The sequence below is a fragment of the Apiospora kogelbergensis genome, assembly GCF_038363985.1.
Source record: "Apiospora kogelbergensis strain CBS 113332 chromosome Unknown utg000002l_segment0_segment0, whole genome shotgun sequence".
Taxonomy (NCBI): domain Eukaryota; kingdom Fungi; phylum Ascomycota; class Sordariomycetes; order Amphisphaeriales; family Apiosporaceae; genus Apiospora; species Apiospora kogelbergensis.
In genome coordinates this window covers 1,886,160-1,914,034 of record NW_027117419.1, presented here as the reverse complement: position 1 = coordinate 1,914,034, position 27,875 = coordinate 1,886,160, and the positions used below count along the sequence as shown (strand labels likewise).

At 56.2% G+C, this 27,875-nt stretch overlaps 12 protein-coding genes across 12 annotated transcripts; 6 read left to right on the top strand and 6 right to left on the bottom strand.

Annotated features, from left to right (window-relative positions):
* Window positions 1-57: 57 nt before the first annotated feature.
* Window positions 58-969, top strand: PG998_003492 (uncharacterized protein; the record flags this gene model as incomplete). Its single annotated transcript, XM_066870310.1, has 1 exon — window positions 58-969. The coding sequence occupies one exon, from the start codon at window positions 58-60 to the stop codon at window positions 967-969; it is 912 nt and encodes a 303-aa protein (XP_066734060.1).
* Window positions 970-1,291: 322 nt separating this feature from the next.
* Window positions 1,292-4,161, bottom strand: PG998_003491 (uncharacterized protein; the record flags this gene model as incomplete). Its single annotated transcript, XM_066870309.1, has 2 exons — window positions 1,292-2,885; window positions 2,972-4,161. 2 exons carry the CDS (start codon window positions 4,159-4,161, stop codon window positions 1,292-1,294), a joined length of 2,784 nt encoding a protein of 927 aa, XP_066734059.1.
* A 641-nt stretch (window positions 4,162-4,802) lies between these two features.
* On the top strand, window positions 4,803-5,732 carry PG998_003490 (uncharacterized protein; the record flags this gene model as incomplete). Its single annotated transcript, XM_066870308.1, has 1 exon — window positions 4,803-5,732. The coding sequence occupies one exon, from the start codon at window positions 4,803-4,805 to the stop codon at window positions 5,730-5,732; it is 930 nt and encodes a 309-aa protein (XP_066734058.1).
* Window positions 5,733-6,043: 311 nt separating this feature from the next.
* On the bottom strand, window positions 6,044-6,988 carry PG998_003489 (mitochondrial fission process protein 1; the record flags this gene model as incomplete). Its single annotated transcript, XM_066870307.1, has 1 exon — window positions 6,044-6,988. One exon carries the CDS (start codon window positions 6,986-6,988, stop codon window positions 6,044-6,046), a length of 945 nt encoding a protein of 314 aa, XP_066734057.1.
* A 550-nt stretch (window positions 6,989-7,538) lies between these two features.
* On the top strand, window positions 7,539-7,975 carry PG998_003488 (uncharacterized protein; the record flags this gene model as incomplete). Its single annotated transcript, XM_066870306.1, has 3 exons — window positions 7,539-7,586; window positions 7,731-7,861; window positions 7,930-7,975. 3 exons carry the CDS (start codon window positions 7,539-7,541, stop codon window positions 7,973-7,975), a joined length of 225 nt encoding a protein of 74 aa, XP_066734056.1.
* Window positions 7,976-9,098: 1,123 nt separating this feature from the next.
* On the top strand, window positions 9,099-10,619 carry PG998_003487 (uncharacterized protein; the record flags this gene model as incomplete). Its single annotated transcript, XM_066870305.1, has 3 exons — window positions 9,099-9,410; window positions 9,441-9,631; window positions 9,698-10,619. The coding sequence occupies 3 exons, from the start codon at window positions 9,099-9,101 to the stop codon at window positions 10,617-10,619; spliced, it is 1,425 nt and encodes a 474-aa protein (XP_066734055.1).
* A 281-nt stretch (window positions 10,620-10,900) lies between these two features.
* On the bottom strand, window positions 10,901-11,893 carry PG998_003486 (Ribokinase; the record flags this gene model as incomplete). The annotated part of the gene is made up of 1 exon (XM_066870304.1): window positions 10,901-11,893. The coding sequence occupies one exon, from the start codon at window positions 11,891-11,893 to the stop codon at window positions 10,901-10,903; it is 993 nt and encodes a 330-aa protein (XP_066734054.1).
* Window positions 11,894-12,674: 781 nt separating this feature from the next.
* On the top strand, window positions 12,675-13,973 carry PG998_003485 (uncharacterized protein; the record flags this gene model as incomplete). Its single annotated transcript, XM_066870303.1, has 1 exon — window positions 12,675-13,973. The coding sequence occupies one exon, from the start codon at window positions 12,675-12,677 to the stop codon at window positions 13,971-13,973; it is 1,299 nt and encodes a 432-aa protein (XP_066734053.1).
* Window positions 13,974-14,425: 452 nt separating this feature from the next.
* On the bottom strand, window positions 14,426-14,926 carry PG998_003484 (uncharacterized protein; the record flags this gene model as incomplete). Its single annotated transcript, XM_066870302.1, has 1 exon — window positions 14,426-14,926. The coding sequence occupies one exon, from the start codon at window positions 14,924-14,926 to the stop codon at window positions 14,426-14,428; it is 501 nt and encodes a 166-aa protein (XP_066734052.1).
* Window positions 14,927-16,909: 1,983 nt separating this feature from the next.
* PG998_003483 (bacterial bifunctional deaminase-reductase) lies at window positions 16,910-17,783 on the top strand (the record flags this gene model as incomplete). The annotated part of the gene is made up of 2 exons (XM_066870301.1): window positions 16,910-17,179; window positions 17,247-17,783. 2 exons carry the CDS (start codon window positions 16,910-16,912, stop codon window positions 17,781-17,783), a joined length of 807 nt encoding a protein of 268 aa, XP_066734051.1.
* A 224-nt stretch (window positions 17,784-18,007) lies between these two features.
* Window positions 18,008-21,009, bottom strand: PG998_003482 (purine-cytosine permease fcy22 protein; the record flags this gene model as incomplete). Its single annotated transcript, XM_066870300.1, has 4 exons — window positions 18,008-18,704; window positions 18,763-19,329; window positions 19,403-19,703; window positions 20,943-21,009. The coding sequence occupies 4 exons, from the start codon at window positions 21,007-21,009 to the stop codon at window positions 18,008-18,010; spliced, it is 1,632 nt and encodes a 543-aa protein (XP_066734050.1).
* A 1,659-nt stretch (window positions 21,010-22,668) lies between these two features.
* Window positions 22,669-23,708, bottom strand: PG998_003481 (uncharacterized protein; the record flags this gene model as incomplete). Its single annotated transcript, XM_066870299.1, has 4 exons — window positions 22,669-22,866; window positions 23,036-23,372; window positions 23,424-23,621; window positions 23,692-23,708. The coding sequence occupies 4 exons, from the start codon at window positions 23,706-23,708 to the stop codon at window positions 22,669-22,671; spliced, it is 750 nt and encodes a 249-aa protein (XP_066734049.1).
* Between the last annotated feature and the right edge of the window lie 4,167 nt (window positions 23,709-27,875).

Below are 27,875 nucleotides of genomic sequence, written 5' to 3'. Positions count from 1 at the left end.
CTTCACGACTGCATCTCCCGCCTCTCCCACCTCTCGGCGCATTCACCACTCGTCATAATGGGCCACCCGTCCGAACAGAAATTCATTCCCGGATTCACATGGCTCGCCCCCTCCATCTGGGTCCAGGACCGGCACATGCCCGTCTTTCCCATCAAGGACGCCTTCTCAGGCCCCAACTTCCCCTTCGGCCGACAGGGGACGCCGGCCATGATCCTGATCACGTCGTGGACGGGGGCCCACCCCAAGCACATAGCCAAGTACACCGAGGCCTACAACGACATGTACCCGTACACGCCCATCATGGTGGTGACGACATCGGTCGACGACCTGCTGCTCTGGTCCACCGAAAAAGAAAGTCAGGGCGCTGACGGCGGCCGTGGGTTACATCCAGGGCCGCACCAGCAGCTGTGGCGGTGTGACGCGCCTGGAAGAGGGGGTTTGGGCGGCCCGCAACCCAGTCTGCTGCTGCACGCCTTCTCCGAGGGCGGCTCCAACAAGGCCGTGTGCGTGGCGCGGGCGTACCTGGCGGCGACGCGGCGGCAGCTGCCCGTGGGCGCCTTCGTCTTCGATAGCACCCCCGGCACGGCGCACTTCATGAGCAACGTGAACGCCTTCAAGCGGTCGCTGCCCCAGAACGTGCTGGTGCGGGCCCTGGGGATCCCCATCGGCTTCGTGCTGCTGGTGGTGGCCTGGGCCCTCATCGCCATGTGCGTGGGCTACGAGAACAACACCATCAGCAAGACGCGCCGCGCCCTCAACGACGAGGGGCTCTGGCCCTGCGTCGGCGTGCCCCGGTCTTACGTCTTCTCCGAGGCCGACGACCTCGTCCGCTGGAAGGACGTCGAGGACCACGCCGAGGAGAGCGCCCGCCGCTTCAAGATCCCCAGCCTCGTCGTCCGGTACAAGAAGACGGCCCACTGCAACCACGCCCGCGAGGACCCCACTACTACTGGAGCATCATTAGGATGACCTGGGAATCGAGAGACGTGGAGCGCCTTGGATCCATGTGAAGAGGGGAGGCTCCCGCAGGCAATCCAATGATACCCCTATTACTGAGGCGTTATGGCGAAGGTTGATTTGTTATCTCATGTATGACCGGGCTATACAGCAGAGGGTGCTCAGGCGTTAGTGCTTAATGGCCGCGAGATGTCTCTGAAACATTGTTTTCACTTATACCATCGTATAGATTTCGAAGTAGCAGTAGCCTTTATAATTATTACATCAGATGTCCTCGCTATAGCGAACTAACATACCTGAGAGCACAATACCTATAGCAAGGTATTGGGCTGCATTATTCTATCTCAAACGGGTCGGCCCCATCATCGTCATCGTCGTCCTCATGGCCCATGGGGAAATAACTCGAAGAATGGGTTTGCTTCGGCTCGTAGTCGTCATTGTCATCGTCTTCCTCGTGACCTTCAGGCAAGAACCCGCCACCCATATCCTCGTCTTTCTCCCTCATAGCGCGCAAATCGGCATCATCATCGCCATCTGGACCGGCTCCTTGGCCCTGAAGACCCTTGCCGCTGCGATGAGAGACCTCGATATCCTCGACGTCAGCGTATTCTTGCTTGAGCCGGTCTGCCACGCGCAATCCCATGATGAACTTGCGCCAGCCGCCTAGAGCCGCCTTGCGCCGCTTCTCATCTTCTTTCCGCTTCCTTTCCGCCTCGTCCTTCTCCAACTCCTCGAGCACCCGATGCTGATGCTCCTCGGCGATGACGACACCTTGAATGACGGGCACGGCCATGCGATGGCCAAACTCAAACCCGACGACAGCCTCGGCGTAGTCGATCCCCATGCGCTTGCAGACCTTTACCGTGCCACGATACGGCAAGTGAACCGCGCCCTCTGGACACATGTGCTCGGCAAACATGTCGATGTTGCCGTAATCGTTTTTGGGTATGACGCCGTCTTTGATGGGGTCTGGGATGATCCAGTCGGTCTGGTCGATGCTGTACAGCGGCTGCAGCACCTTCTCGCCCGTCCGCGCCTCCATCTCGGCGATCTCACGCCGCCGGTTGGTGGTGGCAGCACGGTAGGGCGCGTGCTTTAGGGGTTCTGCGTCTGGCAGTGGCGCGCGGCCTTGCTTGTGCCACGTTTCGGCGCTCTTGACTTCAACTACATCTTTGCGTAGGAACACATCCTCTTCATCGACTTTGTTGCCTTTACCTTTGTTTCGAAAGACCTTGACGGGGACGGCTGAGGGGAGCAACGCCTCTTCCCGCTTCAGGTGCCTGGCAAGTGCATATTCTTTCGACTGCTTATAGTATTGCAGAGTTTCCTCACCCTCCTTGACTTCCTTCTTCTCAGGGACGGCCGGTTTCAGGTCTGTTGACTCTTCGAGTTCGTCAATTTCCGTGACAGGCTGCTTCCTACCACCGCGAGCATAGCCGCTCATAATCGTCTTGAACCAATCGAATTGCTCATACCTCCTGACTTTCCCATGCCTGTTATAGATGGGCACTTTCTCCACTGGCATCCGAAAGCCTTTGGTTCGCCCAGGATACAGTTGCTTCTTGAGATACCGCACAGTAACGTCCTTGGCTGTCCCATCTTGCGAAAAGCCAACCACATAAGCCATGATCTGTTTGGCTTTATCTGCTTTGCCTCCTCGAGGCTCGAGCGACTCAACGAGTTCTCGGCTTGTGCCAATGGCGGACTTGACAATTGCATCAACGGGCAGATACTTGTTGGTGACGGGTGAGAGCACTTCAGTCCAGTAGTGCGGAAATTCCAAATCCTTGTCGAACAACTTGATCGGCCCCTTAGGCTTTGTGCGCTCGAAGGTGATTTCCACCACCGATTCGTCATCACTTTCGTCGCTTAGGGGATCGGCAAACTCGTCCGATTCATCCAGATCCATCGTCAAAGCATGTGCGTCGCTTTTGCGAGTACGACGTCGTGTTGGCCGGGCGGCGGGTTTCTTCTTTTGTTTGTCGTGGGGGTTGCCTTGCCGCTTGTATTGGACTCTTCTGCCCGTTCGGTGTTCGTCTCCTTGGCAGGCTTGTCGTCGCCGGCCTCCTCCGCCTTGCTCCAACCGAAACCCAGGCATTGTAGGTTCGCCACCATGCGGGCCTCCAGGCCCAGCCCACGAAGAAGTGCCGTGAACAATTGAGCTCCGACGTCCCGACTGCCGTTGCATTCTTGCGCGCAGATCCGGAATTCCTCTAAGCTTTTTATGCGTTCGCCATACTTCTCTGGATCGTGTTCTTCGTTCTCATGTCCTCCCCGGATCTTGGCCAACCTCCTCATATCCATATATCCGATCTTTCTCAGCCCTGGTTGCGTAATTCGAAACCTTTGCTTCCACCACGCATTCAACGACTTCATAAGCTTGAAGAGTGGATCGCCATGGCTCATATCAGGAACGCCTTTCTCAAGTCTCTCTGCCGCTTTTCCCCAGTCCCTCGCCGGGTTTTGGGCTGGTTGCTTTCCCTTCCCTTTCGACTTTGGTTGGAGCTTTCCCTTGACACTTATCTTGTCCTTAGGGATTTCTTCTTGGGCCACATCAAGCCCGCTACTTCGCCTCCATCGCTCGACGTCTTCCCATAACCGCGGCGGCAACTGTGAAATCATAAAAGCTTGAACTTCCTGATCACACAGCCACGAATTTCTAACGGCATTATGCCAGAGGAGAAACTGTACGTGCATACAATGAGTGAGGACCCGGGCTTGCTTCTCCTGTTTGGTAGGCCCCTTTTTCCCCAAGTTCGTGGACAGGGGTATTTTCTCTTGGTAAAGAGTCAGCTCGAGATCTCCTGAAAGCACCGGCTCTGATTGCTGCCCGTGATCTGGGACATCCTCAAATTCCATATCATCGTCTTCTTCTGCTTCGTCAGCAGCTTCCTCGTCTACCTTTTGTCTCTTGGCAGCCGGGACATCTTCAAATTCGGCGTCTGAATGGGAGCTGAGCGAGCTGCTATCATCGTCTTCATCTTCATGCATCTGCTGCAGAGCGGACTTTGTTTTCTCAGCAGAACGTTGCTTTGCGCCTGCATGCAGATCATCATACAAAGTAGATTTACGCGGTACGGGCTTCTTCTTCGGTGTGACCTGTGCCTTCGCGCTTGCTTTCCCTTTAGCGGACGCCTTTTCGACGCGCGCGCCGTTCACAGGTGACCTGGAGCGCAAACGTTTGCGTGAAACATGAGGTGGCATTTCGACGCTGCATAAGGAGCGAATAGAAGGGGCAAAATGTGTTCAGGTGAGGGAATGTGCATGGAGATATATCAAGTCCGTTCTGGCGACACGATAAAAAGGCAGTGATAGTATAATGTTCAAAACCAGAAACTAAACCGCAGCATCGTCATTGAAATTGCATGCGCGAGAGACATGCGTGAGTGAGTGACCTCATTGAATCTGCCCCGGATTCAGCACTAACACAGGGCCCGATCAGCTGGAATGGAGCCTAAGGGATTGTATCTTTAGCGCCAAACCCCACCATCGGGACAGCCCAGCCTCACCTAACACGCTAAAGGCTAGGGGATTAATGACAAATGAAAGACAGTTCGAGACCCTTCTTCTGACACTATCCCATTCCAGCTTGCGCAATCGCAGTAGCAGCCTTACAATACACATCTTGCCTCTGGCAAGGACGACGTTGCCGAGGCTGCTCTCTTTTTGCCTCGCCATCATTTCCCGTGGACACTGTTACCTCCCAAACCAGTACCTACCGCTGAACAAAGCAGGTCGCACATTGGCTGACACACCTGTTTGGCCACCTGGAATATTCTATACGTCTTGATCTTCTCGCATACTTATATATATCTTATAACCGCGCCTGTGTGCCCAGTCTCAAGATGGCTCCCTCATCCGAGAACCCCGACACGTCCTACGTCGAGATGGACACCGCCGACGCCACCCTGATCGGCAAGCACTGCGAATATGAATACTGTAACCAGCTCGACTTCCTCCCCTTCGCCTGCCAGTCCTGCAAGCACACCTTCTGTCTCGACCACCGGACCGAGACCGCTCACAAATGTGCCAATGAGGGGGCCTGGGCCCGACGACGGCGCGAGGCCCAGCTCGCCAAGCCCAGCGCGGGCGAGGGGAAGCAGATGCGCGACCTCGTGGCGCAGAAGCCGTGCGCCGGCCCCGACTGCAAGACGACGGTGGGCACGTCGCTGACGCCAGGCGTGCACTGTGACCGCTGCAATCGAGACTACTGCCTGAAGCACCGGCTCCAGGAGGACCACGACTGCAAGAACCTAGCCCCCCTGGGCGCGCGCCCCGCCCAACAAAAGATCGACGCCGGCAAGGAGGCGGCGCGCAGCGCCTTCGCCCGCTTCAAGGCCTGGGGCACGCAGAAGCGCGAGCAGGCGACGCGGGCCCTGCCCAAGCCGAAGCCGACCAGCGCAAGCGCCCGGCTCGTCGCCGTCAACAACCTCAAGAAAACGGCCAAGGGCGACGCCAAGCTGCCTGCGGAGAAGCGGGTCTACCTGTACGTGGAAGCCGAGGCTGAAACGACAACCGCCAAGTTCCCCAAGGGCGAGTTTTTCTTCAGCAAGGATTGGGTGGTGGGACGTCTCCTAGACGTAGCGGCCAAGGGGCTGCAAATCGAGAACGTGAACAACTCCTCGGCCGAGGAGAAAGACAAGCTAAGGGTGTTCCACGTGGAGGGAGGCCGCATCCTCGAGTACAACGAGAAGATTGGCGTCTCATTGACGAGCGGGAATACAGTAGTTCTGCTGAGAGGAGTGGGAGCCCCTGAGGACTTGATCCAGTTGTAGCGTGCTCAGCATATTGACGAGTCGATGACTTTGCATTAACGGCGTTCTGGCGGGTATAGATATCTTCGCAGCGGGTAGAATTTGACATTTATTCACCAATGAGCCACACTTGGTCTTCTTCCATTGCGATGTGTTATTTGTTGTTTTGTTTAATCAAAGAACGATGCTTAGGGACCAGAACCTTCGGCATCTTATGTATGTTTTATATGCATGGATGGATTCCCGTCTCATAAAAACACGAGCTGAGATAAACCCCCAAACGCCAAACCTGATATTTACATGCCAGAGCGCCATTCTCGTTCACCCCATCGTTACAATTCCTTTTCCTTAGGTTTTCCAGATACGGGCTTATGGGACAGTGCATCCTCGCGGCCAGTAGAGGGCAAATCTCCCACGTAATGCTCTCCGCCATAGAGTGAAAAGCCCTTATGGAAGAGCCATTCCACTGCTTCCTCGACGGGTTTGTCGAATAGCGAAGGCAGCGCCGGTACAACCGCCAGACCCAGACCGATGGGGCCATATGTGCGCAGCTTCGCGTTCTTCACATTCTTCATGGCTCGTCCCGAGTATCGCACGACGCTGTGGATCGTGAAGGCCGGCAGACCCATACTGGCGAGACTCTGGAAGATACCACGCTGCACCATGACGGTCCGGTAGTCCTCAAGCGGCGCTATTACAGCGGGCGGAGTAACCATGGCTGCAGCCGCTGCGGCCGCCGTCTCAGGGGCCGTGGTCGAGTGGTTGGTCAGGCCCGTAGCCTTCTGGGCACGCTCGCTGAGCTGGACCTGAGGGTCGATCTTGCGCTGGTTCTGCCAGTAGGCCTTGTAGCCCTCGTAGCTGACGTCGCCGAGGATGTAGGCCCAACTGACACCGTAGGCACCGCGGACGATCCAGGGGTGGGCGACGGGGCGGAAGGACTCGCCAATGTCGGAGGTGTAGGCGACATAGCGGTGGGCCGACAGCATGATGGTGCGCAGGCGGGTGGCGTAGGCGGCGTAGCGCACGTTGGACTCGGTGCTGTCGGGCACGTAGCCGTCTACCAGCTCGTCGTAGAAGTTCTCATCGCGGTCCGACTTGTCGACGAGGCGGCGCATGCCCCGCGGGAGCTGCTTACGCTCCGGCAGGCGGTTGGGGTCGAAGTCGGTGGCATCTTTGCGCGGGTCGGTCGTCGTCGACGTGGGTGCGACGTCCCGGGGCGATGGCGATTGCTGCTCTGATTTATCGGGGCCTTTTCCTTTTCCCCACAGCCAAGACATGATGAATGCAGACTTCGTTGGACAGCAGACGAGATATGAGCAACAAATTTGCCAATGCAGAGAGGGCAGTCAAATGCTAACCAGGGGCTCAGGCCTAGAGGGCTATGCAAGACGTATTGAGTGGTTGTGGGAGTTGGGACGAGGCAAGATCGGTCCCTACTCGATGCAAAAGGGACTTCTTCTACATAAGCTACCTCATTCTTCGACCCGGGTGACGTCGCGACCGCATCTTCCAATTGGGTGGCGGGTGGCTCCTTAACTCCAGCTCTACATACTACAGGGTAGGAGCTCTCGGTAAGCTGTATTCCTTTGCTGACGGGTCTCTCGGAGCCTGCTTATTCCGATCAATTGGAGGTACTCGACTTCTTGTATCTCCCACGTACAGGCCGATGGTCCGTGCGTCGGCAGAGGCAGCAAATTGAAGCTCAGTCTACCCAAGATTCAATTGCTGCGCAGTTTTGGCAATTGGAACATATCCGAACTCCCATCAACCTCTCACTATCCACCCACCACCCACCCGCAGCAGGTCAATCGCTCCAATACCGCCAACATGGTTCAGATGTACAGCATTGCCGGCCAGAAAGTTGGCTCCCACTACGTTAGTCGCCCCTGAGGTCCCTGAGGTCCCCGAGATATCCATCGATATCCACGTCGAATCCGAGCCCGGACGTCTACGTCCACGTCTACGACAGCCTCTACCAGCCAATTGCGCTTCTACTGCTGACTCTTGCCCTTACAACAGCTTGCCATGGGTGTCCTCTCCATGCTCTTCGGTGGTACCTACATGGCCGTCAGCGGGCCCAGCCCTGCTAAGAAGGCCGCCCAGATTCCTCCCATCAACGCCTCAAGCCCCGACGAGGAGGATTTCATCAAGTACGAACTCCGAGCCCTCCCAGAGCCCCCTCCACTCCGGACACGATGGCTAATCTTTCTGACTCTAGGAAATTCTTGGACTCGGCGGACAAGGACGAGAAGTCGAAGCACTAGAGCGGTGGCATGTGTATGAGGCAGTCTTCGGTCGACTGGCGCGGCATGCGGGATCCGACCAATTGTACATCTATAGACACGGTAAACACCGGAATGAGATAATTGGACTTACGAGCCGATCGCCCAAAACTCACCAGATGATCCCCATGGGTCTCATGCGATGTGACCTGCAAATGCCACCCGCTTGGGGAAGGGCTTGCTTGTTTCTAGGCGTTGAACTCCAAAAATTAGACGCATATAATGTGGCTTCGGAAAGTCGGAGGTGGTTTGCTCGCAAAGAGCCACTGCAGCTTCCGCTGTGAGTGCGTATACTCGCAAGTGACAAAGTCGGAACTGGTGCTGCCTGTGTTTGGGTCTCTCTCGGCACGGTTACGCTGGTAGATCTATCAGTCATATAATATAGTTGTGGAAGCAGCTAAAACTATTGGACTTTGCAGGGCGTCATAGAGTCATACGTAATCAAGATGCTTCTCCTTGGTAAAGCGCGAGCGCGAATGGAGGAAGTCGCTGTCCACTTGCGAGTGCTGCTCTGTGACTTGGGAGTTTAACCTGACCGCAATTCAATTTCCGATTCAGAAACACCAATGCATTTGAATACGTCCATGATGGCGATCAACAACCTGGAAGCATTACTGACTCCGCCGGCTCTGCGTATTGCCAAGGAAAAGGAGCAGACATCATCGTATCATTATTGCAGTCCCACGAGAAATTCTAGCACCAGTACCACTGCAAGTATGAATAGAAACCGTTGGGGGATGCGGCCTCAGTCTTTGACGGTGATCAAGAAGCGACGGGATGCTAATGGCCAGTCCCGTGACAGTCATAACAGCGAGAGCAGTTCCAGTGAGCCGGCGATGAACCTGGACTCTCCAGAGCAGAGTGAGTTCGAATCGCCTAGTCGCTTATTCGGTGCTCCTCACCCCCTGAACTAATCAAACATATTGTAATGTTCGCAGATTCGATCACCCCCAGACCTAAAGCCTCGATGCTCTCTCGGAGAGCATCAAGTTATCAGATACTACGGAGTACGCCTAAGTTGTTGACCAAGCTCAGGTCGTTTTCGAATGGTCGTGCATTATCCTCGAAGGCCACTTGCCGCCACTATGATTTAAGAGAACGCAATATGAGTGGCTCTTCATACGGCTCACCACTGGCAACCCGGGTTTCTTCGCAGTCTGATCCTCTAGGGTCATATAGTTGCAGCAGCACCGATGCCTCTTACGACCCTGAGCCGTTCATGCCCCTTGGCTATGACGGAGGATTCTATGGACGGAGTAGTAACAACACGCGACAACCCAGCCGCGGCTCTCTCTCGTCCGTACAAGTGTCCAACGGGTCGTCGTCGTCGTCGTCTACTATACAAGACCCCTACCTCCTGGTTCCAAACGTGGCCATCACGCCCGAAGCCAAAACGCTCGAGGACGGCCGCACTATGGTCTAGGCGGCTATCGAGGTCTCCGGCCAGCTCTGCCGCCCGTATTCGGTCGACTGCTCCCGCGGCTTCGCGAATGCGATGCACAGCAACCAGTGCTTTCTCCCCGTGCACCATTGTGAAGAGGGCCTTTCGCGATACGGGCATTTATACGACATTGAGGTCCAGGTCCACCCCACCTCGGAGAGTGTCATCATTGACGTAGTGAACGAGCCCGTTAGCAGGTCAGTTGCAGTCACTTTGGCTGATTCGTCGAGATAGAGATAGGGGTGCTAAACAAAACATTTCAGGGTGCTTGGCCCCGGCTCCAGCTTGCTCACGCTCGTCCAAGTCCACATCAACGCTTCACAGCCTCCCCGTATTAACGACGGGAAGGCGCACGGTAACGATCCGGATAATCTGATGGCGGACCTCGAGTACCACCTCGGCGATGTGCAGACTGAGTACATTGAAGTGCGTCTGTCGTACTCGCACTCCGGCTTCCCGACGTCTTCCAGCGATGGCGACGGCGGCGTGTCACGCTCCCGCACGCGACTCGAGACCCGGGTCACGGGAGTCATCACCCGAAACAACCCTATGTCGGACTGGTCGCCGCGGCCCACGCCCTGCGCGCCCGTGTCCAACACCCTGTTCACCGTCATCGCGGCGCACTGGGGCCCAATCCGCGCCAACGACATCATGCATCGGATCATCACCAGCCGGTCCACGCCACGCAAGGTTGCCGTGACGGCTGCGACAACCACGACAACCCCAACGAGCCCTCGCCATAGACGAACAGGTACAGACGTTCAGAGCAGCGAAGAGACGGTCCGGGCGGCAACGACTGTTCCGGAACGCACGGCTACCGCACCGCCCCTACAAGTGCCGAGGCGACAGACCAGTCTACTACGAATGGAGACCGTAAGCCCCGAATCCAGCGGAGAAGGCGGCGTGTCCCGCAAGATCTGGACGGAGATGCGGCGCACCTCTTCGGGTAGTCAGCCTAGCTACTACGTAAGTAGCGTCAAGCGGGTGCCTTCGACAGACTCTGTGCTACCGATGGGCTTCTCGGAAAACTTGAGGGCAGCGGTAGACGAGAGGGTGAGCAGACAGCGATTGTTACGCGACATGGCTATGCATGATATTGCTGAGTCGCCAATGGTCCTTCGCAGTATCATCCCAACTCCCGAGGAGTATTATCTTGGAGGTAAGAAGACACAACAATCAAAATAAGAAGGCGGCCGACGAGAGGAGAAATAGGGGGCAGTCAATGTACAGCAATAACGGGGGCATTATTATGATGTTAACCATCAAAAAAGCAGTTACCGCCCCCTTGAAGAACTATAGTACATGGCGTCACCGCGTAACGATACAGCATGGGGGAGTGTTGCTTTGATTCCATGAATCTTTTACTGTTTTCTACAATAGTAGAAGTAGCTCGCATTACAACTGAGTACAAGGCATTGAAGTCCCTGCTGGCCACTTCTCCTCTAGCACTTTTAGTAGTCATGTGCCTACAGCTCATCGCGCCAGGGTATCGAGTCCTGCGCCCCTAGCTTCTCGACCGTCTTGGCCGCCGCCTTGTTGGCGCTGCGCACGGCGGCTCCAATGTCGAAGGGCTTGCCCTGCGCCTTGGCAGTAACGAAGGCGAGCGCGTACGAGCCGGCGAAGGTGTCGCCCGCAGCCGTCGTGTCGACGACCTTGGCCTTCTCGGCGGGCACGAGCCCTTGCTGCGCGCCATCGGCACTGCGGTAGAAGACGCCGCGGCCGCCGAGCGTGATGATGACGGTCTGCACGCCGCGGGCCTGGAATTTCTGGGCCAAAGCCGCGAGTCCGGCCTCGTTCTCGATCTCGTCTTCGCGCACGCCGCCCAGGGTCGCAGCCTCGGTCTCGTTGACCAGCAGGTGTGCCAGTCCCTGGTAGGCCTCCTCGGCCAGGTCGGCCACGGCGGGCGCCGGGTTGAAGAGCACATCGACGCCGGCTTCGCGCGCGGCCCGCAGCGCGGCCAGCACCGTCGGGTGCGGAATCTCGAGCTGCATGATCAGCAGGTCCGGCTTGGGCCCCGGGAGCGTGGCGAAGTCGGCGGGCTGCAGCGAGTGATTGGCCTCGGGCGACAGGATGATGCGGTTCTCGCCTGTGGGCTCGTCGACGACAATCAGGGCGATGCCCGTCTTGGCCGGGTCCGGGCGCACAGACACGCCCGAGGCGTCGACGCCGTGCGCGCTCAGGTTCTTCAGCAGGAGGTCGCCGTAAGTGTCGGAGCCCACGGCGCCGAGCATGCGGATGTGCGCTGTCTCGCTCCCATCTTTGACGGATGCCCGGGTCCGGGACAGCTTGGCGCAGGCGACGGCTTGATTGGCCCCCTTGCCGCCGGGAGACACGGAGAAGGATGTCGAGGTTAGTGTCTCGCCGGGGAGGGGGTGGTGTGGCACATAGGAGACTAGGTCGATGTTGAGGGACCCCAGGACCGTGATGAGGGGTACTTGGGCACTGGTGGTTGCAGCCATGGTTGCTTAGTTGACTGCAGATGGATGTCAGGGGTGGTGGTTTCGTTCCCAGTCGTCCCAATTCGCCCTCCCATTGGCCTACTTACAGTTTATCAAATCAAATCTAGATGCAACGGGTGTCTCAATAAACGTCGGGTCTGAATGTGTGGCCGAGTTGTCTGGTTTGGGGAAGCGAGCTGACTCGGGGGCCCAGGCGGGACTGGAAGACGGTAGCATGAAAACGCTTCTCGGCCAAGTGCGCAGGTGTCGGTCGTATTAAATCGCCGGCTTGATGTGTGGTGGTCAAGTTCCCAGTCTACGTGAGAATGATTACCCGGTCAGAGGCAGATGCAACTTCGTGGACATGCCGACAACCCCACGACTTCCACTACCCCACATCGACCCGGGTGCAGAAGTGCCCAGAAAGTGCACGTCGTATTACCCCACACCACTGTTTTTCGTCGGTGCAATCTTATACGATGCGATGCCCTGCATGAACCCGTGATAAGCAAGCAACATGCTGTCAAGCCCAGTCAAGCCCATCCCTGGCCTCGAGGGCCACGTCTACTTAGTTTCCATCGGACCCTTCGAGATATAATATACCCTCCCCGTTCCACACAGCTTCGTAAACCCGCCGACCTTCTGAAGCGTGTTTGTCTCCCAGATCTACGTGTGAGCCATGGCGGACTACAGGGATCTTCGGGTCTCGGTGATAGGCGCAGGTGAGATCATCCTCTATGGCTCCAGGCCTGTCTTTCTCGGAAACACGAGTGGCCACTAACACTCCCTCCCTCCTCAAGGCATGGGCGGCTTGGCCAGCGCGCTTTGCTTCGCGAGAAAGGGTTTCAAGCACATTGACGTCTACGAGACCGCATCCAACCTGGGCTTCGTGGGCGCCGGCATCCAGCTGGCCCCCAACATGCTGCGCATTCTGGACCGTCTGGGTCTCTGGGAAGGCTCGCAGCTTCAGCGTGAAGCCACCACGGTGCTCGAGACCAAGATTGTGGACGGCCCCACTAACACTGAGCTCGTCCAAGTCGACCTCTCCGACGTAAATGACAAGTACGGCTATCCGCACTGCACGGGTCATCGCGCCTCGCTCGCCGGTGGCCTGTACGAGGCGTGCCAGAAGGAGGCGGCCGTGACGTTTCACTTTGCCACGTCGCTCGTGCGGGTCGACTCTTTCGGCCCTGGGAAGCCGAGAATCACGGTAAAGGTCCGCGGCGGTGACGAGAAGACCCTAGAGACCGATGTGTTGATCGGCGCCGACGGTATCAAGTCGGTATCGCGCTACGCCATGCTTCGCGAGCTCAAGATCGATGCCGAGGTTGAGGACACGGGACAGGCGTCCTACCGAATTATGCTGCCCCGCGACAAGATGGAGCCCTTCCCAGAACTCCTGGCGCTTCTGGACGCCAAGTGCGCCATGCGCTGGATCGGCGAAAAGCGCCATATAGTAGCCTACCCCATCAGCGGGCACACCATCTACAACCTCTCTACGTGCCAGCCAGACTCCAACTTTGCGGCCGCCACCAATGCCACGTACACCACCAAAGGGGACAAGAGCGCCATGAAGAAGGTCTACGATGACTTCTGCCCCTTGGTCCAACAGATGCTCGAGATGGTCCCGGATGGCGAGGTCTGCGAATGGCGACTACGCAGCCATAAGCCCCTATCCCAATGGACGCTGGGCTCCGTCGCTCTCCTGGGCGATGCCTGTCACCCCACGCTGCCGCACATGGCTCAGGGCGCCGCCATGGCCATCGAGGATGCCGCCGTGCTGGCCGAGGTGGTGACCCTGACGCCCGGGGCCGGCACCGACCCAGAGGCTCTGGCGAAGTCGCTCCGGGTCTACGAGCTTCTTCGGAAAGAGACGACCTGGTTGCGTGTCGAGATGGCGGCCTATTCTGGCCGGACGCTGCATCTGGGCGAGGGCAAGGCCAAGGAAGAGCGCGACAGGCAGTTCGCTATGGCGAGAGAAAAGGGGGCGCCAGTGCCAGACAAGTGGGCCAGCCCAGAGGTCCAACAGGCCATCTACAGCCACGACTGTATGAAGGAGGCTGTACAGAAATTCCCGGAGTTGTACAACAGCCTCACATGACGTGGATAGATGATCATAAATTATCGGGAGTATATTGCTGTAACCTGCCCCTGAGTTGGCCATACATGTGCGATTGGGTTTCCGGAATCTGATCCTTGACTTGAAAAGAGTGATGTTGGATTAGAAAAGGACTAACTATATATGATAGTAATCGTATAGACGTCGAGGCAATGTTACAGAGCCAGCGTTCCAGACGTTGCAATACGCCCCTTATTCAGAATCCCCCCAATACGCCATGCTCCTGATGCTGAAATGATAAAAACATATGTAGTCGATGGCCTCGACCAAGGCATAGGAAAGACAACTCGCGACAGCCGAGCACGGGCTTCTCCAGGCATACAGATTACACCCGGCCTGTACCACGCCCGTGTAGCGTTCTATAGGATCGTAGAATCGAAGCCGTACTCGTTCCATGGTATCACTCAACCCTCGGCAGCGCGGCCCCAGTGTTTCTAAGTGTCCCGTAGTCCTAATAGCGCTCCATAGCGCATCTCTGATGTGCCCTCGTGCCCTTCATCCGTAAACGTTCCTTCGCTTCTCTCTTTTACTTCCTCGTGTTTTCCTCCAACCCTAGAACAACAGACAGTCCAGGCAGCAGCAACAGGCCAGACTGGCCAGGAGTGCCTCGGCGAAACTGGGACCGCTCGACCGCTGGTTTTGGTACTGGCCCTGGGGGTAGTAGCCAGGCTGGCCGTAATAACCTTGCTGCGGCGGGTAGCCCCCGGGACCGTAGCCCGGTTGCTGTTCGTAGTAGCCCATCTGGGGTCCCGGTTGGTAGTAGCCCCCTTGCGGCGGCATCCCGTATCCATATTGGCCGTCTGGGGGTGGCCCGTAATAGCCACCGGGTTGTTGTTGCTGCTGCGATGGATGGGGAGGTTGTTGTTGGTAGGCGGGCTGGGGTTGTTGAGGGCCGCCAGGGTAGGCAGGGGTTCGTCGCCGTTGATCTTCGACATGTTGTTGGTATTGGTTGTTATACACGGCTATAAGTCTTGTTCGCTAGAGGTTTCGGGCGCACTGGACGTGATCCGAATGGGCCGAGAATGCGGATTTGCACGATGTGTGCGAGTACGACGGTATTGATGGTATTAGATATGTAAGACGACGATGAGTAAGTTGCCAGTTGTAGAGCGAAAAGCTTTAGGTCAGCAGGCCGGCTACTTCGGTTGCGGGAGGGCGAGAGAGACACGGAGTCCGAATGTGGTGGTGGCACTAAAAGGCGGTTGGCGGTTGTGGCGAAGCGAGACAGCTGAACAACGCACGACGCAAGCCCAATAGTCCCCAACGGATAATTGCGCTTTCGGGGGATGGATTATCAAAATGAACGAGGCTTGGCGATGAACAGAATGGAATTGTATATTTCACAATGGCTCTTGGCCAAGAAACAAGGAGAGCTTGGCGAGTAAATGAGGCAACTGAGAGAGACAATCGCAAGAAAGCAAGGGAAAGGGGATCTAGGACATGGGGGAAGACACTTTTCCGTTTCACGATCACGAGAACGAACATGTGATTGATTGAGACCAGCGGCTTGTATCAAGAGATGCACGGGGGTGTTCGCGAGTCGCAAACAACCTCACGGCGCAGGTACGTAACCTTCCTTCTGGGGTGTCCAGAAACCAAAGACGTCTCAGGATTGCGCAGCCAACCGGAAGACCGGATCGCTGGATGCTTCTTGGTCTGGCGTGGTTCTTCAGCTGGAACTTGACGGCTAACGGGGCCCTAAAGCCCCGAACCCAGCTGGAAGCAATGACGGGCCCATTTGCATCGCCACACAAGACAGCCATAACGGGACAGATGCAATCGTCCCGTTCTGGTCCCGTACAGCTAACAGGTGAGTATGATTGCTTCTCTCCGCGTACGATATCCATCGTGTCCAGAATCCATTAGCCATGCCGTCTTTGCCGTCCCAGACCGGATGGGTCTTGCACCCTCACCGGATGCAAGCAATGTGATGTGTCGAGACAAATCTAGAGATAGGCTCGACACGAATACTTGCTTTTTTGGTTGTTTGATCGTGGTAGATGTATGGCGCATCCAGGGCCGCCATAACCGCCTATTTTCTTGGTGGTCGCTTCATGTTGATAATGGACGTTGCTTTCCCACCTGCCACCAACTTAGTCATACCAATACACAATCGGACGTGGTATGCATGCACGTTGGAGGTGCATATGATGTATCGTGCTGGGCCCTAACCTAGGTGCAGATGCCAACGTGGTGCGTGGGTGACGTGAAGGAAGTCGTTGGGATTAGTTAGTATACTTACTATACTGACAGGCCAGCAGACTGGAGATAGCGGGGTACATGTGTCTCTCTACTAGTACGGCTGTATCGTTTCTTTTCCTGCGAACTCTGATTGGGTGGGCGGGCCTACTATTCCAGCAAAAGCATGCACCCTCCATACGCCGACATCTCTCGAACTATACACGTCACATCGCAGCCAGGGTCCGTCAAGGGCTTCTCTTTTCTATTCCCTGCAGCAGGAAGCACACCGGTCGTAAAAAAAAAAACTAAGGAGCGCGTGCCGTTGGTTACTACTCTTTGTGGTTAAATCCTGATCTCCCCACACCAACGTCGTTCGAACAAGACCATCACCCTCAGTCAGCAGCTCTAGTAACATACCGCTGCAAAAGAACGCAGCTGTGACGAACCTGTGGCTGGCGACCGGCGGGTATCGGATGGTTCCTGGTCAATATCTCGGCCCGGGCCTATCGCATGATATTGACGGAGCATCCCCGCCACAGATCAGCATCGGGGTGTGGGAGATTTCGTAGGTCCGGCCAGCCACGGAACATACGTGGCTGTTAAGCTTATACGAGGCGTGGCTTTGGTTTTGGTTTCTCGATACCCGAGTCCTTACGGGACAGTTATTGCCCGAGGCTGTAAGACAGCCACCCGTCCGTTCAGATAAGAAATAGGGGGTTCCGGTTGCCGTCATCGAAATGAGCGAATCAACCCTAACTTTCCCAGAGGCTGACGTCCGCAAGCTCGAGCCTCACCTGCCCCCAAAGCCCGCAGCCCGGACAGCCTCGCCGTCCTCCAGCGCCCAGCGCGTTGACGCAGAACCACTGCCTTTCGTGACCCTGACCTATGCGACCTCCCTGGACTCGGCCCTGGCCCTCGCCCCCGGCACCCGGACCACCCTGTCCGGCCCGCAGTCCAAGGCCATGACACACTACCTGCGCAGCCGGCACGCCGCCATCTGCGTCGGCGTAGGCACGGCCCTGGCCGACGACCCAGGACTGAACTGTCGGATCGCCCCCCGGTGGCGACAACGAGGCGACCCCGCAGCCGCGCCCCATCATCATCGACCCGCGCCAGCGCTGGGCCTTCACGAGCCGGAGCAAGGTCATGCAGCTCGCGCGCGCTGGCCGCGGTCTCGCGCCCTACATCCTCATCGCCGCGGCGGGGCCCGAGCCGCCCGCGGAGCGCCGACGGCTTCTCGAGGAGCTGGGAGGCAAGTACATCCCTCTTGGAGACCCCTCCTCCTCTTCTTTCTTCATGGGGTGGCGTGCCATTCTTCGCGCCGTCAAGGCCGAGGGCCTGGACAGCATCATGGTGGAGGGCGGTGGACAGGTCATCAGCTCGCTGCTGGGCGCGTCCAACGCCGACCTGATCGACTCCGTCATCATCACCATCGCGCCGACGTGGCTTGGGGGCGGTAGCGTCTTTGTCGCACCAGCCCGGAGGTTAGACGGTGAGGGTCAGCCTGCGGCGGCAGGGAGGCTCGTGAATACTGCCTGGATACCGCTGGGGAGGATGTCGTCCTATGCGGCAAGATCGCAAAGGCCGGTGTTTGATTCGGTGGCTAAATAGACATTGCCGAGTCAATGTTCTCTAAAGTTATGGTGCCGATAGGGGCCATGAAAAACAAAATTCTACCAATTCAATGTATTATGGGTACGCATAGGCACAACAGTTGAATGTTGTCTTGTCTATCTCACTCTCGACATACCCATCTAACGTGGTGAACATTATCTCGTAATCAACATCTGCCCATCAAGCTACGCCATTCTCTTTTATCCAACATATGTAAATAACTATAGATGGCCCCTCCACCTGATCTCGAGCCATCGGAACGGCAGGTAGAATATCCCCGTAACGAAGAAGGCCATCTCAAACCCGATATCGCCCGTCTTCTCCGCAATGGGGCCAGTGTACCAAGCCTCGGCCATGCCAGGGATGACCAAGCCCATGGATAGCAGCGACGCCGCCAGGGCCGCGGCGCCGCTCGGGAGCTTGCTCCCGACGTTCCAGATGGCATGGTCGTAGGTCGCGTAGTCTCGGCGGCGGAAGACCAGGAACTCTTCGAGCAGGACGGCGTCGAAGCATCCGGCCCAGTAGCCGATGAGGGCCAGGAAGTTCTCGAGGGACGTCTCCCACTGCTCGGCCACCTTGATGCCGATAGGGATCATGACGACGCTCACGACGATGATGAAGGCGTATCGCGGCACCTTGGTGAAGATGGGTACCAGCATCTGCAGGTTCAGCGCGATCGAGTACATGGAGATGGCTAGCTGGCCTAGCACACTGAGCGCCAACAAGACCAGGACAAACTTGCCGAACCCGTGGGCGGGCTCGAGCATCGCAGCCAGCACACCGCCTGCGCCGTAGGAGCTGTATGCATCGGCCCAGCCTGGAACCACGGGTACGGCGCCGCCCATAGCCGCTCCAAGAACAAGCAACGGGACCGAAGGGGTGAGGAGACCCATGTAGATGTAGCTAAAGATTTTAACTCTGCATCGAAATTAGCAATAGGCTTTGTGTGGGCGATCGAAGCTGGCCAATCACTCACCTGGATGCATTCGGGTTGTAGTAAACGGAATAGTCGGACGCAGTGCCACCGAATGTGATGAAGTATCCCGCGATCAAGCCAGCATAGGAAACGACTTGTGGTGCAGTGACGGGCTCAGTCTCGGCCTGGTTGAAGAGAAACTTGCCACCGCAACCGACCGTGATGACCAAGGCGATCAGGTTGGGGATCCAACTCCATCGCTCCCACGCGTGCAGGGCTCGGAAGCCCAAGAAAGACACGCCGAAGCCGATGAGAATGGTGATGATGATGCCGACGTCGACGCTCACATGACCCGGGTTGATGGCGGCGATGGTCTGGCCTCCGACGATGGCGGAAATGAGGGTAAAGCCGGTCACGGTTGCCGCATTCAGGAGAAGGGGGAGGGTCACGATGTATAGACCCCACGAGTACCTGGCTTGCACCAGCTGTCTCATGCCGGTCTTGTAACCACCACAGCCCATGTAGGCGGGTGGGATCGAGCAAAGCAGTGAGAAGAACAGGATGGTCAAGGACGCATCCCGCAAACTCATGCCGAATGCCGTGGTGCCTAGCATGCCGGTAGGAATACTATTTTCAGGTTAGGTCAGCACTTACGTAGCCAAGATAGAAGGGGGAGGCAAGGGGCGCCGCAGCAACATACGGCAAAACACAGAGTAGAGCCGTCGAGAAGACCGTGAAGAGGTTGTGGTATCTTGTGTCGGTCCGGCTTTCGACAGGCACGGGCTTGACGCCGTTGTCCTCGACCCCAGCATCCAGAAGCCTCTGGTACCAGCGCGGGTTGCTCTCGAGCCCCGGTTTGTACACGACGCCGTCTTCCACGGCGAGGAACGACGCAAAACCGCCATGCTTGCGGCTGCCGGCCCCGGCCTCCACATCATCGTGGAGGCGGGTGCCCTTCTCGGGGGTATTTCGGAAGCCATCGGGCTCACGTGACGCAATTCCTGCGTGAGACGGAGGTCGCGGTATCCTCGGCGGAGCTTTGCGACAGAGCCAGGAGAATCCCGAGGACACGGGCTTCCGTTGACGGCGGGAAGGAATGAAGAGAGCCGCCCCGTAAAGACTAGAATTCTCCACAGCACGCAATCCAAAAAAAAAAGCCCAAAAAGCGCCACTCGAAGCTACAGTACAGTGTCTCCGCCGAATATGCCTCGATACGCTGCTGTCGTTACACAGATTCGTAAGAATGGTTAGGCAAGATGAGCCGAGCGGCGTACATATAATCAATCATTACTACTGGCTCCGGACTCGGCTCAGACCTTTGACTACATGAGGCACGGCAGGCGGGTGGGAAAAAAACTAGATTAAACCAGTCATCGATCCAAATCCAAAGGCCGAGACGGATCGTTCTCGCCACTTAAAAGCGGATCTTGGATTCGCGATTTGCTTAGTTGGGAAAGCGCCCTGGGTCGTCGCGTGGGTTCCCCGGGTATCTAGTTTGTCACGGGGTCCGCCCTGGACACCACGACATGGCCGAATAATGGAAGTGCCTCTGCTCTCTGCTGTTCGACCGGGCATACATGTACAGTCTGGTGTCGCGGCAGGCACGCAGGGAATCATGATAGAAATGATAGAAAACATGACAGAAAACCTGAGCTCGCCCGGTTGATTGTGTGTGGTGTGGACCCTTACAAGGCAGGTGGCAGGTTGGATGCAGCCGCTTTGATGCGGCTCTAGCTCGGCTTAGACTTTGGCGTGGTGAGCGAGCGTCGAAGTGGTAAGATATGTCCAATGTCATTAGGTAAGAGCCGTATGCTACTTTCAACGACATGGAGACAAGACAGGAGGAAGTGACTTGTCAACCCAGGCCGGAATGTAACAGCGAGTTGCACGAGTATATCCATCCGTGCCAACCACCGCAGAGTCCGACGCTGCGGACGCAAGGGAAGATGGGTAGCATGGCTGACGTCAATTGCTGCTGCCCGGAAGCAACGGCCGCAGCGCCGGCGGCTCACCAATATGTCCTCTACACATGGAGGAAAACAAGATGGCATGTCGTTCTGCCGGGACAGTTGAGTAATCCACTGACTCGGCGTGGGGTTTCGCATATGCTCAAGCGGCTGGTGGATCAGGGTTCCAGGGTTTCCTGCCGCATATTAGCTTGACAGCAAGTCGGGTGCCACGACCGGCTCGGAATGTGGCCGTGGTTTCGCTGCTTTGTTTGCCCTGCCTAGCCTGCGTACTGCGCGCGAGCAGGCAGGCTCCTGTAGCCCTATCGCTCTCGCTTCCCACGTCTCGCTCATGCCGCATGTTGACGTCTCGCTAGACAGTACTTGGGCAGTTGTCAGCAAGGGCGCTGCAAGGCAATTGGCAATAGTCCCTCGCGCACATGTCCGCGTCAGACTGACACGTCGATTTGCGATACCAGGTCGGCCCTTGCCGTGGGGGTAGCCTGATATGCGCAGCAATATGCGGGCGCGCCCCCTTTCACGTTTGCAATGTTTGCCTGCCTGCCGTGCTACAGAAGGCAGAAAAGCGGGGAAGCGCCCGAGGCGACCAGCTTGTGCCACCAATCCCATCGGGCGGAACGCCGGCTACGTTCCCAGGTGGTGGTCAGCCAGTATACCGCCTACCAACATGCCGCCGCCCTCCGCTCGTTCGCCCTTGAGACTTCTCAGGCCTTACATCCATCCACCGCAAAGAGGCAACCAAGCCATTGCGCCGGACATGCGAGAAAGCTATCTCAGTGACAGCACATACCTGCTTCTCATCTCGACCAGTCTTCCGTGGCTTGCCCAAGAAGAAACGAGTCTACGAGCTCCCTGGGCGGTACTTCGGTTGGTCCAATCCCAATCAAGTATAATAGCCATGCGGCAATTCTCCCTAGTGGCCCGATATCTTACCGCCACATAATGCAGTGTTTCTGTGCTGTTGGTCACATAAGGTTGATCCCACTCTGTCGGGTCCTTGAACGACGCCAATGTACCTTCTGGAAACGAGTACAAAGGGGATCAGCCCTGGAGAGGCTTTGTTTAGCGCTGTCGATATATAAAAAAATGCATTGAAGAGAATATCTGTAGGTGCCGTCTTGGTGAGAACCGATTCGGGCGTGCGGGGTGAGTCACGTCAATTATTTATCTTTCGTTTCGTGTTGCTTCTGGTGGTGTAGCGAGAGCAACTGTTGTTCGAGGGCGTGCTTACATACCGAAAATATAGCTCATCGCATGGTGACGTCTATCGTTTTAGCAGGAAACCCGTGTGGTTCTGGAGCACCTGAATCCATCTTTCAAACCTCCCGACACAGCACACCAGCCTTTTCGGATGCGCCGGTCAACAAATGAGGGGTTACAGGCGTTGGAATGCTATATGTCTGCGTCGGACGCACGGCTTTTCCACCAAAAGGCAAAGTTGCCCATGTCCTAGTCGTCCAAGCATCATGCTTAGAAACACACGTAGTAGCAGGGCGGAATGGAAGGGCTACGTTTCTCCCGGGGGTGCACTTCGCGAACTGCTGCATGATACTAAAACAGATTCGTCCAGGACTAACATTCAATGCTACATGCTTTCCTCCTCTTCTCATCCCCGACACCACTCGATATTAGCAGGGGGTGGGCGGACAATGAAATTAGGTGATCATATGACTTCTCACACTGCCCTCTCCCTAGAATAGCAAGGCCGTGGGGCAATATTGACGTTGTCAGCGACGTCTGCATGGGATGCTCAGCCTACATGAGGCAGTCACGCCAGCAGACTGGCGGAGGCCGCAGATATCATGAGGGTTGATTGTACACCATCCAGTCCATGATCCAAATGCATGGATCGCCCCTCAAAATCTGCTGTACCAGGACGGCACAGGTACTTCTGCCTGGTGCGCGACTGGTATGAGCCTTCTCCTACCGTCCAATGGCATCTCGGTCCACCGCTTGATAAAAGAGAACAAAAATCGCTCAGCCATACGGGGGTTTCTACCTAGTCTGAGAGCATCCAAAGTGAGGCATGACTGCAGCGGTGTGATGCAGCTTTTCCTCCGGTAGGAATAGGCCATTCGTCAGTGACTTGGCTACAGCCCAGGTCAAGGACGTTGTGGCTGATCTGCTGCTGGGGGCGGAGCCCCCCGAATTTGAGCTCCTGTCCAGTGGTCCCCCCGGGGCAGGCCAATGTGCCTGCCTAGGAAGGACCAAGCCCTCCAGTGAGGGACCATGGCAGGAGGTTGACATTGGCTTGGCGTTATTAGCTTCCAAGAGAAGGATATCCTCCTGGCAGCCCTAGGTGACACACCTAGTTTGGATCGCTAAGCGCAACTAGTTCCAGGGGATCTATCTTCCCGTCCGCATACCTCATAAGGCTTAGGTCCTGGAAGACACCCTCTTCGAGCTAGCTGGCTGCCCGGGGAGGAGGAGCCAGGCCTTGCAAGATCCATATTGCCTGATCGAGTAAGATATGCTCCTGCTGAAAATCGGGTTTCCCTAATCTTAAACAGCGAGCGTGGAACATGGAGGGGGGGCATGGTCTGTGCCATAGCCCAAGTAGCCCTGCGGTGGCCGGGGTCTGGATATGTTAGTAGAGCCTCCGATGCGACGGTACCGCACTCTGCCAAGGCTTGGGAACCGCTAGATCCGGGGCCGACCGGTACGGGCGAATTGTCTCTTTGGGTGCTGGCACCTTCAGGTCGTCTTGTTCGTTAGCAATGAATGACGGCCATCTCACACGCGGGGGGCACATACTTGGTTTGGTCAGCAGGCTGGCCGGGGTTGCATCCCGTGGGCTGGCTGATATGACCACCGCTCTGCGATGCTGCTCTTGTTGTTCTTGCTGTTGTTGTCCAGCCACGGCATGAAGTTCCAAGGTTGGCTGGCGCCTTTCCCTCCACCGTACTCGTCTGTACAGTACTTTCACCATCGACCACAACCTGAGACATGGTACTGCGGTGGTGAGCCGAGCATGACATGACATTCGACCGCTCCTGTGGCGGCCAACACACAAAACACACACGGGGCGATATCTCCCATGGTGCAATGCGCCGGGGTTAGTTGTAATCCCAGGAGTCGGTTGTCAGCGTCGTCTCGGCCGTCACGACTTGATCCACAAGTCCACCCATACAGTGTAAGTGTAAGCTGGAGGGAAAGAGAGGAGCGGGGTCGTTCACCGGATCGTGAAGGCCCCAGCTGGCACTCCCTCTTATCAATAGCCCACGCCTTCTTATAAAGGGCTCCTTACAAGGTCACGATCCAATTAAATCGGCTTCTCAGTCACGGGCTCGGTGAGTCAACTGCAATGTCGTCTCTCTGGTGCAATCCACCCTGGAACAGAACTCATGTATGTGTGAAACGTCAGATTGTCGTCAGAAATCATTAACCCTAGTCAAAGACCCATGCTGATTTCTTGTCTTGTCTATGGCCCAGCTGCCAGCCTCGCCAGCCTCGAAAAGGGTCAGATGACATTTGTTGTATACACACCGTCAGTCGAAGCCATGTCACTTACGTGTCTTTCATTGGCCTTAAAAGTGACCGGTGTCCTCATCTCAAGAGTAAGCCTATCTTGGCCGAATACCTATACGGGGAGCAAAACTTCTGATTTGTGCAAATGTGGGCGTACCTGATCGCCGTTGTTGAAGCTAACCGTGCCGCTTGAGGTGAGATATGTGGCCTACGAGGGCGCTGCTGCGCCTTATCCATCTCGGATATAATCAATATAAATCAATCACTGGCCTTGGAGACCGTAATAGGAAATGTGCCATGCTTGCAGAGTCTATTTGTGACATGTCAGGCCTGGATCCAATTGGTCACCATGCAGTGCAGTGCACGACGTGGTAGCATGAAGTTGTGGTCAAGGAAGTGACGGGCCGACACGTCCCTCCCGTGGCCCGGGGACATGGCGGTGCGAGTGTGGCCTGAGGACATAATGGTAATAATAATCTTGTCTGCGCTAGGTTTGCGCTCGTCTAGTTGGCCAGCACACCACCAAGGAGACCGGTGAAGAACTGTCATGCAAATCTTACGTGTTTTCTGATTCAATGCCCATACTCTGCCGCTAATATACCCTACAGATCCGTCGCCGACGACATGGGTATGCAACCTCTCTGATCCCCAACCCACGAAACTGGCTTACCCTAGGCCCAGATTGGCACGGGTCTTGAATTCACGTCAGGCCATGATAATAGCGCTGCCTTTCTTACACCCGAACAACACAGTAACGCCTACGTGCATGTAGCCAGACTACTTTGGAATAGATTGTCAGTTGACACGGACCACCGGATTGCGACACAGGACCGTTAGAACAATAAAGTGCCCAGCATCACACCATGTCGGGCTTCACCCCTGGCGGAGCGCAGCTTGAAAGCCTCACATCCGAAGGTGGCCGTGAGCTTGACAACCACGCCGGGTTGACGTATCAAGTCCTGGGATTGAGTTTGACTGGATGTTTGGATACCATCATGAATATCACCAATGAAAGAAGGTTTGCCGGCGTTTCTCGAACCCGTTTTGTGACATGTCAAGGCAATCTCAGCCAACAGAAAAGCATGCCCCAAAATACCTCGTTCGGCCGCGTTCAGCCGAGATAGCCCCCTTCCACATCTGAGAGCTGCTCGCCATAGGTATTCATCGTAGACGAGTTGACAACTTTGTCGGATACGAAAAGTCAGAACCCGAAATAAAACCTGCTGGACTGGCAGCTTAAGTTCACCGGTGAGCGGGACTGGACTGTCGGGCATCAACGACGACGAAGCGCCTGTGCCATCAATATAAAGCCGTACTTGTTGGACATGACGAGGGTGCAAGAAAGGTGCCGATGTCGCCGACCTCCAATTTGGGGTGGACGGTTGATTGGCACTGCCCAGTCACTCACATCTTCAACCTCCACCGGCATCCCACCGACTTGAAAGGGGTGGCCCATATCATTGTCGGCCAAGATTTTTGATTGGCGCAGGCAGGACCGGGTGAGTATGCTTGGGTAGAGCGGGTATGCTAGTTAGTATGCCAACTCATAGATGCCAGACGCAGCTGTCTCTTCCACCTGTGACCTGGTGTCGCTCAGATCATCGTGGATGCAACCTGCCTCGCACCAGGAAGCTGTCGCAGTATTCCCCGACGGCATGAGACTGGAGAATGGGCACAGAGATCGTCTCACCAGTGCGCTACAGTCTCTGTCAGGCGGGAAGCTGTGTAACCCAGGCGAGGTTGCCTTAACGGAACTCCAAAGTCAGGCAACCAAGATTAAAGAAAATAGGCTGGCAGTGTAGTGGACACAAGGTTGACCGCCGCTGGGCTCAGTGTGTTTTCCGTTTGTTGCGAGCGCCCAGCTTTTTGCTTTTTGGGGTCCTTCCCCCTTACCTGCATGAGACCCCAAGTCGAGACCCTTTCAAACGTCATCGCAAGCACGCCCTGGTTATCTTCCGAGACTGCATGCAAGGCTTCGACTCGGATGCACGTATGGGCAGGTAGCTTTCGATCGGGTGGTGTGAGAGGCCGCAGCCTTATAGAAGAACCCCGCCATCACACACCACCCATAGCGAGCTGTTTTGGTTTGGACACATCAAGCCCAAGACAGTATCCGAGATATCAAATTGCGGTCCCGATTAGACCAACCCCGTCGGTCATGGATCTTCTCTCGACCATGACGAAACAATCGGCCGTTGGGCATGTATACCTTCCCGGTGGTGGTAGTTTTTGGATCGCACGTATGCGAATTCTCACCGCCTTGACAGGAAACGTGTCTCATCCCTCGCTAAGTGGTGATGTGGTGTGTCTGTGTTAGGATAGATGTGTGCGCGTGAGTGTTGTGTGCGTGAGTGAGTGAGTGCGTGTGCTTGCTTGCTTGAACAGACCGCACACACACACACACACACAGAACCATGCAAACCAAAGCCTGTCTTATTCTGGCAATCCGCTCGAACACGGAGAGAAGGGAGGCCCCAGCCTAGCATGGAAGGTTTTTATGGATCCCCTCATGGCGCTGCAGCAGGGGGAGAAGCAGGACGGCAGGCTTCGAGAAGTTGGGAGGGGCTGGCTTGAAGTGTGTCTGGGCAGGCTAGGCATGTGAGAGCCCCGGGGAGCCGGGTAAGTCTTCCCATGAACCCGAGCGCGGTTTGTGTGACGAGCTAGGTTAGCGGATCGGATGCGAGTCTGCACATTTTTTCCATCCAGAAGAGCGTTGCACAAATCTGGACAGCCACACTCGGGCCCCTTTTTTCATTTGTGCTCGCTCGCGCTAGCAGAAGCTTCTTATTAATCTATGCAGCAGTGACGAGCGCAGCGAAAAGAGACAGATCCAACGGCGGACTGAACCCGTCCATTCGGGACGCTGCCGGCTTCCCAGAACGGAGCCCACGCTATTTCAGACGAAACTTACGCACCAACGCGACAAGTCGATTGTGAAAAGTGATTGGCCAATGACTATTGCTCTCCTTTATTTTCCAGAGTTCCTCGTAGCGTCAGGTACCCGCCCCAGGAGCAGCTCTAGTTCTGTTTCTTCGGGCTTGCCGGTGCCGCGTCTAAGAGTCTCTGAGAACGGCAACCCGCCGGGCGAGCCGCGGATCCAGTCAAGAGGCCAGTCCAGTCGTTGGTAGGTTGGGCAGCCAAAGCCAAAGCCAAGCCAAAATGAGGGCTTCGCTCGTGGACAAGCCAACCCTGGTTGCCATCTTTCTCTTGTCACAGCTAAGCGCCACTCAATCAAATAGACCCAGCAAGAATGGTGCGCTTCTCCTCCGCTTTCGAACACTAAATGTGTACGCAGTGGTGACCTTGTTCGCAATTGAATGGACATCTGTCTCAGATCCCTCGTCCGCACTTCGGCTGCTTCCATTGCTGTTCCCGTGCTGCAAATTGAATATTTCATATCCAGGGAATCAGGGAGAGTAAAAATAGAACGCGATTAAGCTTTGGAGCAATCTGGTCAAAAGCCTCAAATCATGGCTGAATGGTGAGGATGTCATGGCAGTGCGCATTGAATCTCGACAAGTGCGGGGGCCTACGTTGGCTCTCGGCCCCTCTCTGTGTCTTTTTCTCTTTCGATAAAACTTAATTCTCCTCAGTCAGTCAGTCGATACGGAGTAAGGAGTAAGGAGTTGATGGGATTGATTGACCACCTTGGCAGGCAAACAGGGTTCAGGGACAAGGAAAGAAGCGAGTGAGCCTCTCCCCGGATGCTGGTTCGATATAGCTCTCCGAGTGTGCATC